Below are 19,291 nucleotides of genomic sequence, written 5' to 3' on the forward strand. Positions count from 1 at the left end.
TCCGCCCACCCACCCCCTACGCACTTCCCCCAGCTCCACCTTCTTGCCATAGATACTCGCTCAACTGCAGCAGCGCATCATTCAGAGCCGTCTTCGCCTTCATAGCAACCTCCCTCCTTTCACTGGCATTCTCCTCCGAATAGTAGAGCTCAAGCAAGACCTTCAGTTCGTCATAGCTAAAGGCGCACTTGCCGCCGTTATCCTTGGACTCCTTGGCGAGCTGGACGACAGCGTTGGGGCCGGCGCCAAACAAGTTGTAGTAGGTAGTGGCGCGGGTGAGGACGGCGTCGGCCTCGATGTTCTTGAGGTTCTGCTGGAGGACGAGGATGTTGAGAGACATGCGGCCGCTGCCGTTTTCGTTCATACGGCCAATCTTGGCCGCGTTGCCCACGAGCAGCGTGTCGGCGAGCAGCGCGATGCCGTGCGTGATGAAGCCGTGCTGCGTCGGCTGCAGCTGGCTGGCGACTTCTTCCTCGACAGCGCTGAGCGACGAGTTGAGCTTGAGAATGTCAGGGTCTGGGTCATGGAAGAGCTGATCCAGCCGGTATGTCGTCGTGAAGCATTGGCTGATGTGATACATGGTGTGACAGCGCGTCTCGAGATGTAGACTCTGCAGGATAATTGCGGCGAGCTCGTGGTACGAGTTGACGACGCCATCAAAGGCACTATGATGGTCAGCGTCTAAGGAGTGCGATCCCGAAAGGTCGACTTACATTGCTGTCTCGTGGTTCAAGGGAAGGAAGATGGGATTGCCATCCCCTCGAGCTTCTGCGGAGCCTACGTTGGTCCACCGGCGACGGTGCTGCCCACGACCGCCGTCTGGGCGAGAAGAGTCGGTCGCTCGCTCGCTAATGTGACGCAACCCCTGAATCTTGCTGGCAAGCCATTTCTAAATCGAGTCAATCGTGAACACTTCGATGGAGTGAGACTACTTACCATGCTTGTAAAAAGCAGACACAATGCCGCAATGCTCTTGCGATCCGTAAGCAGGTCAGGTTCCTTGAGCGAGTCCGGCTTGGATGTCGACAACAGCAGCTTTGTTGCTTCACCCAGGAGACTTTCGCGGTTGGTATCGTCCGCATTCATCAACGCGAGGAGCGCCTTCGAAATTTCTGGAATCTCCACCAGTGCCGCCGATGCTTTGAGGAGGCTCCCTGAGCCATCCTTGGACCTTGCGCGCGACACTAGAGATTTGTACCACTGGTAGCACTTGTCGTAATAGGTGACCATTTGGGTAATTATTAGCTGGCTGAATGACTGATCGTGGGGAAGATTATCAAGCATTTTGCAAAAGGCGGTAATTAGAGAATAGAACTTGGTTGTTCCCTTGAAGATGGGCTTCTTGGAGTGGACCTGCCACTGCGGATCTTCTTGGAAAGTATCGGCCTCCATGAAAGTTTGGGCACAAAGATCGACGAGGGTTTCGTCTAGTTGAGGATGGAAAACGTTGACCAAGAAATCGTCAAGGAAGGAGGTCAATGTGCTAGTGACGATGTCAGATTTGGGTGGGACGACCTCCTTCAATCGGTTGAGGAAATCTAGTGATGGTGGAAGCAAAACACCCATGTTGAAAACACTCGGGTCGACAAGAAGCTTGTGCCCCGTTGCGCTACCATCTTGAGTATGTTGGTTGGCATTGACCGCTGTGCTGATCATGCGCTTGGAGTCCGAGACCAAACCAGGCACGGATGACTTTAATATGGCTTCAAGGTCATCGCGCTCCGAAGCCAAGTCTGTTGAGTGAATGTCCACATCCGACAACTTGAACATACGTCTGGTCCTATCCCTTTGGTTCTTGAAAAAGACACTGTCTCCGTGGGGGTTGTTTGCGTTGGTCCTGTATGCAAGCTCGCTGTCTGTAGAGAGGTAGTCATGCAACAGGGAACGGATCTCGCTTTGGTAGAGCTTCCACAGCTCCTTGAAGCTGCCAGTCAGGGTTGCGTCATCGCGCAAGCCATCCCGCTTTGCAATGCCGGCGCAGACGTCGTGGACGACGCGATGGCTTTCGGCGATAGCCTCGAATCTTGCGTAAAGAGTCCAGAGCAAGTCGTTGAGGAGGGTCGCTTTGGTTTCATCGCTTTCGTAAGATCGCACCGCCTTGCCAGAGACCTTGCTGGCGTAGCCGTGGACAAGACTTGGATGTCTTGTGGCAACCTCCGTATTGGACTTTTCTACGACTCGGAAAAGCTCGACTGGAAGACGTTGCTCGATCGTGTCAATGGCAATGTCCAAACGGCTCATCTTGTTCAACGCCTCGAGAATGACTTGGATGTAGTGAAAGGTGTCAGATTCCGGGTTGCGCGAGGCGTCGTCCACCAGCGCTTCTGTTGTGTCCAAGTTGCCGAGGAATTCATACAGGCTCCTGCCACGGGCATCTAGCGCTGCAATGGGACCATCTCCGCCTGACTTGTTTTGGGCATATGCTTTCCAGCGGTCTTCGCAGTACGGTGACTTGAGATATAAATGGTTGTGGAGTTCCTCGATAAGAATGTCGGTAAGCGAGTGTTCTTGGTTGCTGAGGTAGACGCGAAGGTCGGTCAACGCGCCTATATTCTCCATTTCGGATTTCCTAATCAGCCTCAGGGCATCTTGTAGAACATCGACAGCCGCAAGAAATCTCTTTTCCGATATCCGCACTTCCAGCCTTTCCGGGACATTTTGTAATTGCTCGATTGAGCCCAAGACTTGCAGCATCTCATCGTAGCTTTGGGAGGCAGCCGAAAATGCCTTGAGCTCTGGCTTCGCCATGGCCAGCTGCGACTTGGCAGAAACCATGGAATCCTTCAAAGTCCTCACTCTTTGCTGGGAATTTTGCAGGCTGTTTTGGATTTTGTGAAATGTACCGATCGAACTGTTGAAGCCTTGGTGGTGCTCGTTGACAATGGCCTTCAGCGCTGTCTGCAGTTGGGCGTGTGTGTCCTCGAATTCCCCATGGCGGTTCGCGAAGCCGAGGGAACTCGAATCAAGCAGTTTCAGGGCCACCTGTACAGGAACGCACTCTTCGTTGGTCATGAAGCTCCATTGTTTTTGTATGTATTCCAGGACATCTTGGACAGTGCTAGTCAGCTTCGATTTGTGTCTCTCATGTGCGTGCCCACCAAAACCATTCCCTTTCAGAGTATCATTCTAGGCTTTGCCGTGGCCCACTGACCTTCAATCTGCTGACTGGCATCACCAGCGGTGCCGTTTGGTCGGGGCCGGCTTCTCGACTTGAATTCGCCGCTTCTCCTGTTGGTCCGACTCCTGTCAGAGCTCGGAGCGCGCGCAGGACGCGGATCTGGGAATTCTTCTTGCGAGGAGCTGAAGCCACCGTAGCCGCCGGGGCGTCTTTCGCGACCGCTGTCGTAGCCTCGCTGGGAGCGGTCGTCGTCGTAGCGGCCGTAATAGCCGTTGGCGTAGCCGTTGGCAGCGGAGCGGGCGGATGGCGGGATGCGAGAGGCCATGGTGGGATCAACGTCGTGTCGTGGGCATGAGGGAGGAGCAGCGCATGCTGGGGCGTGAGGTGAGTCTTTGTCGGGGCTATTACAGAAGCAAGCGGGCAGTGTTTCGGCGGACGGGTCTGGTTACAGGGTGTCTGAGAGCTGGGTTGATGCGGCTCCCTCCCACCCACCGGCAGCCCAGGGCAGCGCACGGGCCGGTCGGGTGCAGCTGGGCGGAGGGCGGCAAAGATCGGCAAAATTGATCCCCATGTCAAGGTAGCCGTGTTCCTTCCACCTGGCTTCAACACTGGACGCGAACAAAACCACTGGACGAGCTTCCTCAACACCACATCGTCCTCCCAACCCCATCATCGCCGGCCCGCACTGAGGCTTGCTTCTTGTTTCGCTTCGCCTCTCTCCTTGTTCCTTCTTCCAATCCTCTTGTTTGAGCCCGTCGGCGAACCGTCAACATGAGCGGCCGTAAGTCATCCCCGTCGCGCCTTGCTGCCACCTGCTGGATCGCGTGCATGCCCAATTGACCCTGAACGCCGTCGCTGACTTGCTGCAGTACGGTTCCTCGACCTCATCAAGCCCTTTGTGCCTCTGCTGCCCGAGTACGTCGTCTACAATGCGCAAAAATGGGGGACCCTGAACTAATTGAATGCTCCAAGGGTTGCGGCGCCAGAGACGGCAAAGACTCCATTCAACCAACGGCTGATGTGGACTGGTGTCACTCTGTTGATTTTCCTGGTCATGTCGCAGATGCCTCTTTACGGCATTGTGTCGTCCGACACCTCTGATCCGCTGTACTGGCTTCGTATGATGCTGGCCTCGAATCGCGGAACTCTGATGGAGCTGGGTATTACTCCCATCATCTCCTCGGGCATGGTCTTCCAGCTTTTGGCCGGAACTCACCTCATCGACGTCAACCTGGACCTCAAGACCGACCGCGAGCTTTACCAGACCGCGCAGAAACTCTTGGCCATCATCCTCAGCTTTGGCCAGGCCTGTGTTTACGTCCTTACTGGTCTCTACGGTCAGCCCTCTGACCTCGGCGCTGGTGTCTGTGTTCTCCTGGTTGTGCAGCTTGTCGTTGCTGGTCTGATTGTCATTTTGCTTGACGAGCTGCTTCAGAAGGGCTATGGATTGGGCAGCGGCATTTCGCTCTTCATCGCGACCAACATTTGCGAATCCATCATCTGGAAGGCCTTTTCTCCTACGACCATCAACACTGGCCGTGGTCCCGAGTTCGAGGGTGCTGTCATTGCGCTGTTCCACCTGCTCATCACTTGGCCCAACAAGCAGCTTGCCCTGCGCGAGGCCTTCTACCGCCAGAACCTGCCCAACATTATGAACCTGATGGCCACCGTCGTCGTCTTCGCCGCCGTCATCTACCTCCAGGGCTTCCGCGTCGAGATCCCCGTCAAGTCTTCGCGCCAGAGGGGCATGCGCGGTTCCTACCCCGTCCGCCTCTTCTACACCTCCAACATGCCCATCATGCTCCAGTCGGCTCTGAGCTCCAACATCTTCCTCATCTCTCAGATGCTCTACTCCCGCTTCAGCGACAACCTGCTCGTCCGTCTTCTCGGAGTCTGGGAGCCCCGCGAAGGCTCCGCCCAGCTGTACGCTGCCTCTGGCATTGCCTACTACATGTCGCCTCCTTTGAACTTCACCGAGGCACTTCTCGACCCGATCCATACCGTCGTCTACATCAGCTACATGCTCATTGCGTGCGCCGTCTTCTCCAAGACCTGGATTGAAGTTTCGGGATCGTCGCCCCGCGACGTGGCCAAGCAGCTCAAGGAGCAAGGTCTCGTCATGGCCGGTCACCGTGAGCAGTCGATGTACAAGGAACTCAAGCGTGTCATTCCCACGGCGGCCGCTTTCGGTGGTGCCTGCATTGGTGCTCTCTCGGTTGCTAGCGACCTCCTTGGAGCTCTTGGATCGGGAACTGGTATTCTTCTGGCCGTGACGTGAGTATACTTCCACTCGAATCACTGTTCCTACCACTAACGATTGCGCAGCATCATTTACAGCTACTTCGAAATCGCCGCGAAGGAAAGCGACGCCGCCGGCCTCAAGGGCATGATGCTTGGATAGACAAGTCAAGGAAAGGTTGTTGCGGACGGAGGAGTTTTGACAGAGGAGGTTTTGTCGGTGTATACTTATTACATGAATGCGATTTTGGGAAAAAGGAATCGAGGCATTGATGGCGCGGGACAGGGTCCAAGGGACTTGGGTCTAAAAAGTTAGGACATCAGATACCAAGACGGACGAAGAATTGAGATGATAGTGCATACAACCAATCAGATAAGCAGGAAGCACCACGGGCGTTGTGGGAGTGCAGGCGGTGGATGGTGACGAACTAGGGCGCTGCTATTGTTGGCGACAAGGATACGTCAAGCTGCGCATCGCAATGAAGCCAAGGGGCATAAAGAAACCGCGCCGGGTTTCCCCAGCTCATGCTGCTACGCGCATTCCGCGCCACCAACCTGTTCAGACCTCTCTTAGCCTCCACCTGTCCACCGACATGTCGCAGCTTCACGCATAGCAACGCTCCGCACAGGCGGTGAGCTCACGCCAAAACGACACGAAGGATCAAGCGTTTTGAACGCTCCGTAAGGCAAACCGGACGGACCTTGGCGCCTTGGACGACTTGTTTTGTCGCGCCTTGACCGCTTGCGCCCATCTCCTACTTGTACTTCTTCCGACCTGACCTGGGCTGCCGTGCTGTCCTTTACCACCTTTCTCTCCAACCATGGCGGACCAGCCAAGCGCATCGCCGCCCCAATTCGGCCGCATTCCCAGCCTCAAGAACTTTCTCCCGCTTTCCGATGATCGCGCCTTCTCGACCCGTGGACAAAACTTGCCTTCGGTGCTGCAGCAGTCCTTTAGCAGTCGAGCTTCTCACAAGCCACCGAGTATTCGCAGCGAAGCTAGATACAGCGATGACCTGGACGAGTCTGCGAGGCTGCTCCACAGCGAGAGCTGGGGCTTTGGCGAGCCGCCGCCAACACCAGACCGGAGAAGCTCTCTGAGCGGCGCCCAAGTGCTCTTGACGCCCCAGATGAGGAGTCAGCGTTTGATTGGAAACAGCAATCCTCGGTATCGGTGGGAGCAGTACTGGAAGAGCGAGGATGAGTTGAAGAAAATGAAGAAACCCATGTACGTTCAAGCGGGGCCCAGCCCGGCCCGATGACGCAACAGGACCATTGATTGCTGATGCTCTGTCTTCCTAGTCGCCAGTACTACGAGCGCAACAATTATTTGATACAACAATATGCCTTTATCGACCGACTTTTGGATTCGTCGCTCCCTCACAATCTCATCCAAGAATACCATGCTCCGGAGACGCACGTGGATATTCCCGAAACCATATCAGAAGAAGCTCTGACGGCGCCGGCCTCTCCACAATTGAATGGCAGAAGCCCGCTTACTGGGAGCTTGTATGTATCTACGGGTTCGGAAAATAGCAGCAACAGAAAGGTGAAGCGAACGCCGAAAAACTTGTACAAGGTACCCGACGAGGAGACCCCGCTGTTACTGTCGCCCAGCGGAAGCGGAGATCGCTATGATGTTGAAAACCCCGAACCGGAAGTCAAGATGCCACTCTACGTGCCTGAGGAGGAGACCGACAGCCAGCATTCGATTGTGAAGATTGCCATTTATGTCAATCTTCTTGCAAACACGGTCCTCCTAATCATGAAAATCGTCGTCACCGTCATGACTTCCTCAGTCTCGGTACTGGCCAGTTTGGTAGACGCGGCTCTGGATTTTCTCAGTACCGCTATTGTGTGGGTGACGACATTCTTGATCTCGCGTCCAGACTTATATTCCTACCCTATCGGAAGAAGAAAGCTGGAGCCCATTGGAGTTTTAGTGTTCTCGGTGATCATGGTCACCTCCTTTGTACAGGTCATGCTGGAAGGTTTTCAAAAACTCTCTTCCCCCGACCACACAATTGTCGAGTTGACCATTGCGGCCTTGGCCATCATGGCATCGACTGTTCTCATCAAGGGTGCATGCTGGGTCTGGTGCCGCTTGATTAAGAACTCTAGCGTGCAGGCTCTTGCTCAAGATGCCATGACAGACGTTGTTTTCAACTTTTTCTCCATCATTTTCCCGCTAGGTATGTTTGCTTTACTGATCTAATCTGATCCGCACATACATATGCAGGTTCGCTAACAGATGCTAGTTGGTTTCTACGCTAAAGTTTGGTGGATGGATCCTCTCGGAGGTGTCCTCCTGTCACTTTACGTCATCTTCAACTGGTCCAAAACAACCACCACGCACATCCGAAACCTTACTGGCGCGGCCGCCTCAGCCGATGAGCGCAACATTCTCCTCTACCTCACCATGCGTTTCGCAAAGACCATCCGGAACATTCAGGGGCTGCAGGCCTACCACTCGGGCGACAAGCTCATCGTCGAAGTCGACATTGTGCTGGACGAACACATGAGCCTCAGGGATGCACACGATCTAGGCGAGAGTCTCCAGTACGTGCTCGAGAGCGTGCCGAGCGTTGACCGCGCGTTTGTCCATTTGGACTACGCCACCTGGAACCTGCCGACCCACATGCAGCAGCATGATTGAGCGCGGAGCAGCACTGTGTACATATCAGTCGATTTTTGCAGCGCTGGTTAGGCGAAATTGCTCTTGCTCTCCTGCTTGTCCGTTCGCAACTTAGTAAGCAATACTCTTCTAAGACTTGGATGTACCGAGTCAATACATGCAAAGATTTTGTTGGGCACCGGCTCTTCATGTCCAAACATTCCGAATCTATTCCAATTGGCTACTCGTCGCCTACCGTAATTGTCGCAATGCCGCCTTGCGAGGAGCAGCCCAATACATCTACCCCGAGACTTGCCGATTTCCCTTCAGCGCGCCTTCTTACAATCATCTACTTTACAAAATGGACCATTGCGGCATTCATGCTTCACTACCGGTCAATCAGGACAACGACTTGCGCTTGCTCTATCTCAATCACTAGTGTTTGGCTCTCGCTGGTACGGACGGCCATAGCTAATCTTAATGATTAAACGGTCAGGATTCGAGATGTGCCCTCTGACACCCAGAAGGCGAGAGCACAAGAGCCTGAGGGAACATGATACAGAGACCTGCAGACACGGCATGGTCTTGATAGAGGCGGTGGAAAAGCTTTGCTCCACAAAGGCAGCTAGCACCCAAAGTCCAAGGGCCCAATAAGGGTCTAAACCAGCGCTATATTAGGACTTCAATGGTCACCGCATCTTCGAACGACCGCTCAGCAGGCGTTCGAGGCAGACACATGTATGCAGCAGCGGATTCGCGCTGACTGAAAACGATCCTTTGACGCAATTTGATATATGCATGCTGACCGCCCAAATTCCTGGTGAAGGATTGCCACTGCCGCGATCAAAAGATATTTCTAGCCGCTCGCAAATAGAAACCCAAAAAGGTCCTTCACCGTCATTCTCACGACTATCAAAACAGCCCTCAATATTTCCATCGCAGTTTGCCGCGGAGATCACCAACTCACGGGATGCGTCGACAAGATCTGAGATACCCCAGCTTTCTGGGTGTATGAAGGGGGCGCTATCTCCCATGAGTAATGCCAGGGGGTGTTTTGCAGTTCAAGTCTCACGGATTCAGGCCCACAGTGAATCTTACTGGCTGCTTGGCCGAGGAGCGCCGCTACTGAACATCTTTCCACTTCACGATACTTGCGACTGTTCGAGGAACATGGGAATTCTCCTTCGATTCGGATGTTGCCTGACCATTTCCGTCTCTGCGTGTTGAGACTCGAGTCGTGAAATACATCCACAAAGAGGAGACTATTTTGGTTGCATGTCCGCGATGGGGGCCTGGCCCGGGGCCATCATGCAGTCAAACCATTTTACCGCCCCCAACCTCACGACCCCGTACCTCGTACTACGGGAACCGAGAGGGTCTTGAAAGTTGAACGAGTGAGTGGATGCGCGCTCAGCACTTTTCAAAGCAACATCTCATGGGCTTCCAATTGAACGTTTGAACTTGATTCTGGTTCAGAAAGGTCGGAAAAAGGGGGAAAAGGATTTTGCGTCTGATGAAACTGACAAATCCATGCTGACGGGAATACAGACCTTGCATGGCTCGTCTGGACTTGCAGTCCAAAATAATCATCCTGCCCCCAATCAGTCGACGCGAGCACAACGCACCAATCGGTCATCTATCCACCGCAGTACCACCACATTTCCCCGACTCAGCTTCCACTTTGCCGGCTTGCCCCAGTCCAATGACAGCGCGCGCTGTCCGGAGTCGGACACTATTTGGGGCCCTGAGCATATAGCGCATGGAGGCCGCACAGAACACGGACAGGCACAGCGGGTGCTGGTTCGCAGATCCACGCCCATTTTCCTCCAGCTCGCGACCACAGTCTCGACCAACCACCATGTCGACGGCGCCGCATACCCGTGCGCTGGGAGACAATTAAGCTGCGCTCCGTGCTGCCCTGCCCCATAGAGCGCATGGTCTAAATGAACCGTTCTCACCACCTCATCCTTCAATTCTATATAAAAGAGCTGAAGAACTGAGCGCTGCGTGCGTCGCCCACTGACGAATTACGACCTTGATACCGCACAATTCCACGTCTCCAACGCCTGAGACATCACATACCCACCGCACCACCGCCGTCGCGACCAGGAACCCAATCGCAAACATGTCCACGGCCAGCAGCACGACGCTGGCAACGTCCACAATAACGGCTGCCGCCTCCTCAACGTCGGCCGCAGACACCACCGCCACCATTGCCTTGACGACGACCTTTACGCCGCCTTCGCCATGCACGTCGCACCACCTGACCATGGTATCAGACTTTCGCATCTGGCTCAACGAGCCGCTGCCCGTGCCGGGCTCGACATTCAGCAGCTGCTACCCGTCGGCGTGGATAGCGGATTACAGCTCGGTCGAGGGGTCGTCGAGTTCGATTGCGCCCCTCGTAACTCCGATGGTGTGTCCGAGTGGGTGGGACACGGCGTCGTCGGTTTCGCAGGGTAGCTTGTCGGGGTACTTTGCTTGCTGTCCGAGGTGTGTATGCGCTTTTCCGTTTTCTCCGGTTTTCTGTTGCTTTGCAGATGCTACGGGTTGTTATGGTGTCTTGTCTCAAGTGGCACATGGACAGTTTCTGCTGGGCTCGAGCAGCATATCACATTTCCTCCAAAGAAGTGCCATTCCGAACTCAATCACCTACGTCTAATACTTCTTCCTCCCATACTGCCTCCATCCCTTCCCCATCCTACCGCCATTGCCACACCCCATCTCAATCCCCTGTCTCTTCCCGACTCACTCAGACACATGCTAACCAAACCCCCCACAGCGGCTTCAACCTGACCCTCCCCGCCTCCACGGCCATCTCCACGCGCCCCTTTTACGGCGGAACATGCTACTCGGATTTCACCGTAGGCGACACAATCACCGTAGCGAAATACGACTCGACGTCGCTGTCCGCCACCATCCCCTTCACGCCCAAATCCACCGACCAGGCCTTCGGCCACCCCATCGACGGCTACGTCCGCGGCGCCGTCATCGCCACGGCCACGGGCTCGTCGGGCGGCTCGTCCGGCACGGGAGCCTCCGCGCAGTCGTCCTCTGGCGCCCCTGCGGGAGCAGTGTCATCATTGTCACCATCAGGAGCCTCGGGCTCAGGCCTGTCGGGCGGCGCCATCGCAGGTGTCGTCATTGGCGTCGTCGTCGGCGTCGGGCTGCTCTCACTGGCCGCATTTGCACTGCTCCGACGACGCCGGAAGGCTTCGTCGTCTGCAGCAGCTGCTGCAGCGGCCGCCGCCGCCGACGCGAGCGAAAAGGACGCCACTTCGCCTGGTGGTGCCAGCCATATGGCGACGAGCAACGAGATCCATGGAAACGAGGTCTCCGAGATGGGCGGCGAGGGCAGGCAGGTGCATGAGGTTGGCGTTGACTCGAAGGGCGCCGATGGCGGCTGGTATGGTGGTCCGCGGGCGGAGATGGAGGGGAGGGGCGTGCATGACGTGGCGGAGCTGGAGGGGGAGAGTCCGGGGGGTGGGAGGAGGTAGTCAGTTCCGGCGGAAGAAGAAGATGCTAGTGGCAGGCACGCAGAAGAGGCAATATATCCAGGGGCGTTTTTCTCTTCTTTCTCAAGCAAATGACCAGGGGACTTGTGGTTTACAAATTCATGTACGAATCTTTTCGATCGAAGTTTGGAGGAGAATATCATTCATCCAAAGTCAAGCGTCGTTTCGTGAGTGGTGGACACGCGCCAAACGTCCACTTTGCCAACACCATTCATGCAACTGAGTAATTCTTTAAGAAAGCGGAACCGGAAATGGAAACAGGAGGAAAACGGTTCAGCAACCCAAGCCAAGGGAAATCGGGAAATCAGGGAATGACCCAGTGACTCGAAAGGGGAAGCCGGCACGGGAAGAAACTGGTCGAATGAAGCTGTAGACAGCTCGAGGCAGCTTGTGCAAGTGCTCTTTTTTGATCGATTTGAGAAAAGTCAAGATGAGATTGAGACAGAAGGCGGGTCAGGGGGGGACCGAAGACGTGCATGGAAAAGATTCTTGGAACCTGAACTCCGATCAAGATGCGACAACGTGAACGCAGTGAGGAAAATGAATCCAAAGACAAGACAGACAGCTATGAGGAAATATAGGGAAGTAGATTGGAGCGCTCATCTCACACATTACCTCGTACCCCACATCATTTCCCTTGAACCAGTCCACTCACCTCCTACGCCCCTTCGACTGTCCCCTCGGCCGCCCCCTGGGCCTTCTTGCCCACACAAACACAACTTCAGTCTTGACGTTGCCATGGCGGCCTTCGAGCAGCTCTGCGCGTGCGACCGCCACCATCTCCCTCACGCGTTCGACGCTCCACCCTGCCACGCGCGTCAGCAGCCGCAGGCACAGCGCCTCGATCCCCTCGGCGCACGCCACCAGCCACATCTTGCCCATGAGGGCGCGCTTCTCGTCGTTGGGCCACGGCCCCATGGGCAGGTCGACGATGCGCGTGTGAATATCGACGAAGCCGGAAGCTGCCAGGAGCGTCGGGCTGCGGATGTGCGAGAGCGACAAGGGGCGGCCTGCGCGCGAAGCGGCTTCGATGGTGGCCGTGACGAGCGTTTGGAGGGCAGATGGCGTACTTGCTTTTGCTGTTGCTTGCGGTGGTGGTTTTGCCGTCGCAGTGCCACTGCGAGGCTTTTTTGACGTAGTGGTGGTCGAGGAAGAGGCGGACGAGGCATCAGGGTCAGGAGAAGAGGGCGGGAATTGCATCAGCAGGTCGACGACTTCGAGCACGCCGCCGGGGACGAGATTGAAATATGCTTCGCGGAATACAGCGCTCCAGTCGCGAAAGGCTCCCTTCATGTTGCGAATGTGGATAAAGTCAAAGGGCTCACTAAAGTCCCAACTGGCGATGCCGCTGCCAGAGCTCGGGCTGTCACTCTCGTCGTCATCGTCATCGTCGTCACCACTGTCGTCGTGCTCCAGGGCCTCGGAGAGCATCGAGTTGGCTCTGTCCGAGACGGTGCGGTTGGTGCTGCCGCTGGCATAGCCCGGATCTATGGCTAGGGTTTCGAGGTCGCTGGTCAGGTCTGATGGGTGCTGGCGGCCTCTTCGCGTCGACACTTGAGGATTGGGAGAAAGGGGTCTCTGCGGCGTAATGATGCATGGCTCGAGGTCATCGATCTCCCAGGTGATGTTTTCCTTGTCGTCTCCAGCGGGCTGGGACGGCAGGTCCCATACTGCCAAGTCGACGGCGACAATCTCGGCGTCAGGGTAGTGGTCGGCCATTTGGATAGCCCATTCGCCAGGGCCGGTACCGACGTCCAGGATCCTTTGGACGGCTGGCGAAAGGGGTGCAGTGGTCAAGGCCCCGTCGAGGGCGACCAGGAAGATTTGGTTCAGGATGTCGATGCGTGTCTGCTCGAGCGAGTCGCAAGGCATGTAGTAGACGGGATTGGGATAGGTGCGGCCATTTTCGACGACGTGGGTGAGGTCGGCCGAGTGCAGGGAACGGGTCGAGTGGCTGTCGAGGTCGAGGAAAGGGCGAGTCAGTATGTGTCTGGGTGAATGGGAAGCGTATCCGGCGGGCTGGGATTATTCCCGCCGCTTTGGGGCGGCGTCGAGGATCTGAGGGGCCCAGTACCAAAACACTGGGTCTGGGGGAGGACCATCAAGGGAGCCCAGGCAGAGGCGGACCGGATGCGATGCCGTTGGGTTGGCTTTAGGTTGGCTTTGCAACGCCCATAACGTGGCATTCCCTTCTCGATGCACATGGTCGCAACTGGGAGCGTTGCACAGGGTCTGCTCTGCGCGCATACACTGGCGGGCCTGACCCAGGAATGGAAGAAAACAGTCGGCGACTTACAGAGAACTCGAGCTGCCCGACGACTCTCGACTGCGACTGCGACTGCGACTGCGCGCGCAACCGATGGCTGCTGCTGGCCTGGACGGTTGACCGCGCTCCATCCCAGACAGACAGACAGACAGACAAACAAACAAAAAAACACGGCCCCCGCCTAGCAGCACAGGTGGCGGCCCCGTGGACTTGAGCGTGGCATATATTTCCAAGCGGCGGCTCGCACCAGTCAGGGAAGCGGTTCCGAGAAATTACAAGTGGCCCAGCAGCTGAGTTGGCTCATGATTAGAGGAGACGTCGGTGCAGGACATGACAAGTAGCTCACTTGTTAGCCGTTGATCGCCGCGGGCGTGATGGAGAAGAGACGATACAAGCGGCAAAGCGCGATGGGTCCGGGGCGGGAATACAAGGAGTTGGAGTGGAGCAAGGCGACGACTTTTGGCGAGGAGAGCGGCGAGGGCGGAAGGGCAACCTAAGATGAGCCAAAAGGCAGAGCCAAAGCAAAAAGCGCTCCCTGAGTTGAATTATCGACAGTCGATCCGCAAGCCCCCGCAGAAGCGTCACCAGATGTCCACGGCCACCGATGGACCAGACAAGCTCAGCAGAAAAAGGGCGAGGGCGAGGGCGAGGGCGAGTGACAGCAGACGCGGTGCGAGCGTGGATGCTCTGGCAGGGGTAGGCGACACTGCAGACAGTACATCCATAGGTAATGTATGTATACATACATGTACATACAGCCAGCCAGCCCTCAGCTCGCTCGCTCCAGTTGATCCGATCCATGCGACGTGGACCAGACCAACGGCCCGAGAGCGCGACACCACGACCCGAGCCACTCAGCTTCCCCTGTGGGATCCGCCATGAGGGGCCCTGGGTCACGCCCGACGCCATCCGCCGACACCACGGACGACCAGTCGTATCCGCCTTAGGGACGTTCCATCTCTGTCTGCATTCCTTGCCCTGCTCCTCGGACTAGCTACCTATCTCGACCCCCTTGACCGCTCCCGCTTCCCTCCCCTTACGACTCGAGCTGCTGGCCCTCGAACTTGGGCAGCCGCTTCTCCACGTCCGCCCACGTCTCGTCGCCGTCGCACAGCTTCTTGACAGCTGCGAAGATTTCCTCCTCGCTGGCACGCACCTGCCGTGTCGAGTCGCGGTCGCGCAGCGTAAACGTCTGGTTCTGCACAGACTCAAAGTCGACCGTGATACCCAGCGGTGTGCCCAGCTCGTCGTTGCGCGAGTACCGCTTGCCAATGCTGGCCGAGGAGTCGTCCACACGGCTCGAGATGCCCAGCTTGCGCAGCTTCAGGCTCAGCCGCGACACGAGTGGCCCAAAGTCGGCGTGCGACGACAGCGGCACAAGCAGCACCTTGGTAGGTGCCACAACCGGCGGGAATGACAGCACCTAGACCCTTTTGTTAGCTCCCTTCGCCCGTGCGCATGAGCAAACAACTTACGCCGCGTGCGCCCTCCTCGTCACCCGGCCTGACCCAGTAGTTCTGCTCCATCAGGCTGTACAGGATTCTGCCGATGCCGAACGAGGGTTCAATGACGTTGGGCGTGTACTCCCTTGTGTTCTCCACCCTCGTGCGCTTCTCAATGTTGATCAGCTCCTTGCCGAGCTCGACCTTGCCCTCGCCAACGCCGCCAACGTCGACCGTGATCTTGCCCTCGTTGTTTAGGTCCAGCGAAAGCTTTTCACGCACGTCCTGCGTCAACGCTTCGATGGCAGCCTCGACTGTCTTGGCGTCCTTCTTAAACTTGGGGCCAAACTTCTTCTTGTCAATGTCAACCTGCCACTCCTCAACCTTCAGGGGCTCGGCACGACGTTCCCTGACCAGCAGAGGGGCACCCGTCTTGTTCATGTGCACAGTGAGATCTTCAAATGTCAGTTCACGCGCTCCAAAACTCTACAGGTCAGACGTACCGTATGCGCTGCGGTCAGCACAGCCAACACATTCGATCCAGCCGTAGCTGGTGAGAAGCTCGGCATCCCAGCAGTCAGCGGCGTAGTGGGCCATCTCGTTGGCCATGTGCTGCCTGAAGCGAATCTTGGTCGCGTCTACGCCAATCTTGAGCAAGAAGAGCTGGATTCTTGCGAGGAAGTAGCCGAGCGTCTCGTTGTCGACTATGCCCTTCTCCACGGCGTCGCCAATGGCCGTCGACTCGACCGTGGTCTTGCCGGAAAGCTGAACTTCGCGGTTGAGGAGCTCCAGCTTGACATGCTTGACATCATCAAACCGTGGGTGCTTCTTGCCACCAGCAGGATCCACAAAGTGCTCAATCTCAGCCATCAAGAATTCACGGACACGCAAGAGGCCGCTCCTGGGGGAGATTTCGTTGCGGAAAGACTTGCCGATAGACGCCGATGCAAAGGGCATCTGGCCCTGGTTGAACTCAAGGAGCTTCTGGAAGGTCAGGAACTGGCCCTGCGCAGTCTCTGGGCGCAGGTAGCCGGGCAAGTTGCTGCTGGGTCCGATGGACGTCTGGAACATCAGGTTGAAGGCGACGGGAGGCAGGAGATCGCCGCCAGTAGCAGGATTCTTGATGTCGTACTTGACCATGAGTTGGCCAAGCTCGGGGCCGTCGTAGTTGTCAATCTTGGCGAGAGTCTCTTCATATTCCTGAACAACGGCGTCTTCCAACTTGATGGCCTTGATCTCCTTGACCTTCTTCTTTTTCTTCTTGGGGTCCTCCTTCTCCTCGGTCACCTTTTGGCCGCGTGCCTCCTTGTCACCCTTCAGCCGAGACTCCAACACTTCCTCGACCAAGTGGTCCGCCCGGAAAATCTCGCCAGTCTTGGGGTCCTTGCACATCCAGTCTGCGAACTTGTCGACGTGACCACTTGTCTTGAGGACTTCTTCTGGGGTGAGCATGGTGCAGTCGACCTCCAGCATGTCCTCCTCCAGAACAAAGTGTTTCCTCCACAGGTCAATGACATTGGCCTGCAGCGAGCAACCAGGCGGGCCGTAGTCGTAGAGACCGGAAACACCGCCGTAGATTTCGAACGAAGGAGTGTAAAAGAGACGACGGCGCATGACGGACTCGAATTGAGCCCTGTCAAAGGCCTCGCCAGACTTGGTGGTGGTGGCCATTTGCGGTTCCTTGTCTTTCGTGCGCTTTTGGGTTGCGACTTTGAACGCGGCGGGCGTCGAAGAAAAGGTTCGGTGCTGAATGAAGGAGCGATTTGGGCGGAAGGGAGCTGAGCGGGCCGGAAGGGAGCAATTGATGCGCAAGGACTGTAGTACCTGGCGCATGAACTTGGCAAGCTCGCGGTGGGGAGGGTGAGGATCAAAATAGTCAGAGCAGTATGACTCGTCGAGCTGCTCAAGGTCCGCTAGAAGCGTTGTTTGTCAAAGATGCAAACACACTCGCTGGCTGTCGGCGGCGGGCACTCGGAGGTTTGCGCCGGCGGTGAGCCACATCTGGCATAGCGTCTGGCCGAAAAGTTGCTCCCTGTTAGAGATCAGCACGGCCCTGCGCGCCCCAGCCGGCAAACTGGACCAAAAGTTCCCGCAGACTTTTGGATGCACAACCGAACACTTCGATTCCGCCCTCGAAAAGTTTGCCTCCAAGCAAAAATTCACAATGGGCTCGGGAAAGCTCGCCCTCTCGGCCAAGCACGCCCTTCCTTTCAAAACCGGCAACAAGCTGCAGCGCCAGGAGTTCCATCACAAGCAGAAAAAGGTTCGCGACAGCGCTGAACGCGACAAGAGATTTCGACGGAAACGCGAGGAAGCAAAGAACCCCGAGCTCAAGAAGGCCAGACTTGCCCAGAATGTACCAGTCACAATCGACAAGAAGCGCACATGGGACGACGTGGATGGCGACGAGGAGGACATTCTCAACCACGCCGTGGATGTGGAGAGGCTGAAGAGACAGAAGCTTGCCGCCGAGGAGGCTGAAAGAGACGAGGAAGCAAAGGCGGGAGAAGAGTTCGAGGGTGATGATTCCGAGGACGACCGCGACAGCATGTTGGACGAGTCGGAGAGTGATGGAGAGGAAGAAGACGAAGATGAGGAAGAAGAGGCCCCCAAGAAGTCTCAGAAGGCCAATTCGGAACCATCGCGACAAGAGCGCGGCTCCAGCCCAACTGGATCGACCATGAGCACCAAGTTCAGCATGACACCAGAGTCGTTGGCCGCAAAATTTCCAGCTCTGTTCCAGCCTCCACGAGAACCCAAGATCCTCATCACCACCTCAATCAACAGTACTCTACACGCACAAGCTGAAGTTCTCACGGACATATTTCCCAGCAGCACATATATTCGCCGCACCGCTCACCGTTATGGACACAAGTACTCAATCCGGGAGATTTCCAAATTTGCCTCGAATCGCGACTACACCGCAGTCGTCGTGCTGAACGAGGACCAAAAGAAGCCTTCGGGCTTAGACATCGTCCATCTTCCGAATGGTCCCATGTTCCACTTCAGCATCAGCAACTGGGTTGATGGCAAGAAGCTGCCCGGCCACGGAAATGCCACAAACCACTATCCGGAGCTCATTCTCAACAACTTCCGCACACCTCTTGGTCTCTTGACCGCACACCTTTTTCGCACCATGTTCCCCCCTCAGCCAGAGATTCAGGGCCGACAAGTCATGACGTTGCGTAAGTGACGACACCCATCCAACGCCCCTATACCACAACGCTAATCCGCGCTCTCCGCAGACAACCAACGCGACTACATTTTCGTGCGGCGACACCGGTACATCTTCCGCGACAAGCGACCCTCGGAGAAGAGCGTTACGGACACAGATGGAAAGCCGATCCAGGGCGTAGAAGACATCAAGACCGGACTACAGGAGCTAGGGCCGCGCTTTACGCTAAAGCTACGCAGGATAGACAAGGGCATCCAGCAAGCAAGCGGGCAGGAGTGGAAGTGGCAGGCCGGCAGCGAAAAGGTGCGCACGAGGTTCGCGCTGTAGGACGCCTGCATGGTCCTGTTCGAGATGGAAGTACCAGTACAGTATTACCTACCCATCCAACTGTTCTATCGAGTTCGCCATTTGACCAGCGCAGTTGTTTGTTCGATATGCTTGCTTTCGGGCATCGCGCTCATCTGATTGGGCCCACGTGAGCGCGATTGTAGGTAATCGGCCCCTGACACGCTACTAACACGTGCCGCCCCACACAAAGCCCTACCCCACTTCATAAATCAAAAAAGTCAGTTTCTTTTCAAACTCAAGCTTGATTTCAATCAAGAAACAGTCCAGTGACGCAGTGGCTAGCGTGTCGTTCTTATATTTATCCCCTCTGCGGGATGAGTATGGCCTCTGTGGTTATGCGAAAGTCGAGGGTTCGACCGTAAGTTCCGTCTTACATTCATCTGAGATGAATTTTATGCTAACCGCTCGAAAAGCCCTCCTGGACTAGGACTGTAGCTTTTTTGACCTTTCTTTTCTTTTTTCTTTTTTTCGTTCCCACGTCGGCTAATGACCGATGATATCATCACTGCCTACCTACAGTACAGTCGTGTTCATTAGGCACACAACCCCTTTTGATATATGATCTATTTGTTCAC

General features: G+C 56.1%; 7 protein-coding genes across 7 annotated transcripts; 4 read left to right on the plus strand and 3 right to left on the minus strand.

Annotated features, from left to right (window-relative positions):
* Window positions 1–13: 13 nt before the first annotated feature.
* On the minus strand, window positions 14–3,580 carry J3D65DRAFT_637281 (Sec8 exocyst complex component-specific domain-containing protein; the record flags this gene model as incomplete). The annotated part of the gene is made up of 4 exons (XM_066801486.1): window positions 3,152–3,580; window positions 937–3,047; window positions 714–889; window positions 14–665 (listed from the first exon to the last, which is right to left on the minus strand). The coding sequence occupies exons 1-4, from the start codon at window positions 3,441–3,443 to the stop codon at window positions 17–19; spliced, it is 3,228 nt and encodes a 1,075-aa protein (XP_066651155.1). The 5' UTR covers window positions 3,444–3,580.
* A 151-nt stretch (window positions 3,581–3,731) lies between these two features.
* J3D65DRAFT_637285 (SecY subunit domain-containing protein) lies at window positions 3,732–5,869 on the plus strand. The gene is made up of 4 exons (XM_066801487.1): window positions 3,732–3,899; window positions 3,988–4,033; window positions 4,091–5,392; window positions 5,444–5,869. The coding sequence occupies exons 1-4, from the start codon at window positions 3,890–3,892 to the stop codon at window positions 5,517–5,519; spliced, it is 1,434 nt and encodes a 477-aa protein (XP_066651156.1). The 5' UTR covers window positions 3,732–3,889; the 3' UTR covers window positions 5,520–5,869.
* On the plus strand, window positions 5,788–8,390 carry J3D65DRAFT_111316 (uncharacterized protein). The gene is made up of 3 exons (XM_066793727.1): window positions 5,788–6,584; window positions 6,659–7,548; window positions 7,615–8,390. The coding sequence occupies exons 1-3, from the start codon at window positions 6,178–6,180 to the stop codon at window positions 8,010–8,012; spliced, it is 1,695 nt and encodes a 564-aa protein (XP_066651157.1). The 5' UTR covers window positions 5,788–6,177; the 3' UTR covers window positions 8,013–8,390.
* Window positions 8,391–9,963: 1,573 nt separating this feature from the next.
* J3D65DRAFT_111171 (uncharacterized protein) lies at window positions 9,964–11,802 on the plus strand. The gene is made up of 2 exons (XM_066793726.1): window positions 9,964–10,463; window positions 10,753–11,802. The coding sequence occupies exons 1-2, from the start codon at window positions 10,096–10,098 to the stop codon at window positions 11,465–11,467; spliced, it is 1,083 nt and encodes a 360-aa protein (XP_066651158.1). The 5' UTR covers window positions 9,964–10,095; the 3' UTR covers window positions 11,468–11,802.
* Window positions 11,803–12,049: 247 nt separating this feature from the next.
* J3D65DRAFT_111553 (S-adenosyl-L-methionine-dependent methyltransferase) lies at window positions 12,050–14,037 on the minus strand. The gene is made up of 2 exons (XM_066793729.1): window positions 13,782–14,037; window positions 12,050–13,439 (listed from the first exon to the last, which is right to left on the minus strand). Exons 1-2 carry the CDS (start codon window positions 13,880–13,882, stop codon window positions 12,137–12,139), a joined length of 1,404 nt encoding a protein of 467 aa, XP_066651159.1. The 5' UTR covers window positions 13,883–14,037; the 3' UTR covers window positions 12,050–12,136.
* A 756-nt stretch (window positions 14,038–14,793) lies between these two features.
* Window positions 14,794–17,144, minus strand: J3D65DRAFT_577685 (glycyl-tRNA synthetase 1; the record flags this gene model as incomplete). Its single annotated transcript, XM_066797680.1, has 3 exons — window positions 15,697–17,144; window positions 15,227–15,648; window positions 14,794–15,174 (listed from the first exon to the last, which is right to left on the minus strand). Coding segments are annotated over exons 1-3 (2,133 nt in total), but the record flags the coding sequence as incomplete, so codon positions are not given.
* A 213-nt stretch (window positions 17,145–17,357) lies between these two features.
* On the plus strand, window positions 17,358–18,695 carry J3D65DRAFT_559826 (anticodon-binding protein; the record flags this gene model as incomplete). The annotated part of the gene is made up of 2 exons (XM_066797429.1): window positions 17,358–18,378; window positions 18,439–18,695. 2 exons carry the CDS (start codon window positions 17,358–17,360, stop codon window positions 18,693–18,695), a joined length of 1,278 nt encoding a protein of 425 aa, XP_066651161.1.
* Between the last annotated feature and the right edge of the window lie 596 nt (window positions 18,696–19,291).

Source organism: Phyllosticta citribraziliensis, assembly GCF_038025025.1.
Source record: "Phyllosticta citribraziliensis strain CPC 17464 chromosome Unknown J3D65scaffold_12, whole genome shotgun sequence".
NCBI classification, from domain to species: domain Eukaryota; kingdom Fungi; phylum Ascomycota; class Dothideomycetes; order Botryosphaeriales; family Phyllostictaceae; genus Phyllosticta; species Phyllosticta citribraziliensis.

What these genes read in the sequence shown, in the direction of transcription:
- J3D65DRAFT_637285 (XM_066801487.1), top strand. An exon ending in TTTGTGCCTCTGCTGCCCGA is followed by an intron (nt 4,034 to 4,090) that starts GTACGTCGTCTA and finishes GAATGCTCCAAG; the next exon opens with GGTTGCGGCGCCAGAGACGG. An exon ending in GGTATTCTTCTGGCCGTGAC is followed by an intron (nt 5,393 to 5,443) that starts GTGAGTATACTT and finishes ACGATTGCGCAG; the next exon opens with CATCATTTACAGCTACTTCG.
- J3D65DRAFT_111316 (XM_066793727.1), top strand. Translation starts at nt 6,178, where the DNA reads ATGGCGGACCAGCCAAGCGCATCGCCGCCCCAATTCGGCCGCATTCCC. An exon ending in AAGAAAATGAAGAAACCCAT is followed by an intron (nt 6,585 to 6,658) that starts GTACGTTCAAGC and finishes CTGTCTTCCTAG; the next exon opens with TCGCCAGTACTACGAGCGCA. An exon ending in CTCCATCATTTTCCCGCTAG is followed by an intron (nt 7,549 to 7,614) that starts GTATGTTTGCTT and finishes AACAGATGCTAG; the next exon opens with TTGGTTTCTACGCTAAAGTT.
- J3D65DRAFT_111171 (XM_066793726.1), top strand. Translation starts at nt 10,096, where the DNA reads ATGTCCACGGCCAGCAGCACGACGCTGGCAACGTCCACAATAACGGCT. An exon ending in TACTTTGCTTGCTGTCCGAG is followed by an intron (nt 10,464 to 10,752) that starts GTGTGTATGCGC and finishes AACCCCCCACAG; the next exon opens with CGGCTTCAACCTGACCCTCC.
- J3D65DRAFT_111553 (XM_066793729.1), bottom strand. Translation starts at nt 13,882, where the DNA reads ATGGAGCGCGGTCAACCGTCCAGGCCAGCAGCAGCCATCGGTTGCGCG. An exon ending in TCGGGCAGCTCGAGTTCTCT is followed by an intron (nt 13,440 to 13,781) that starts GTAAGTCGCCGA and finishes CGACCTCGACAG; the next exon opens with CCACTCGACCCGTTCCCTGC.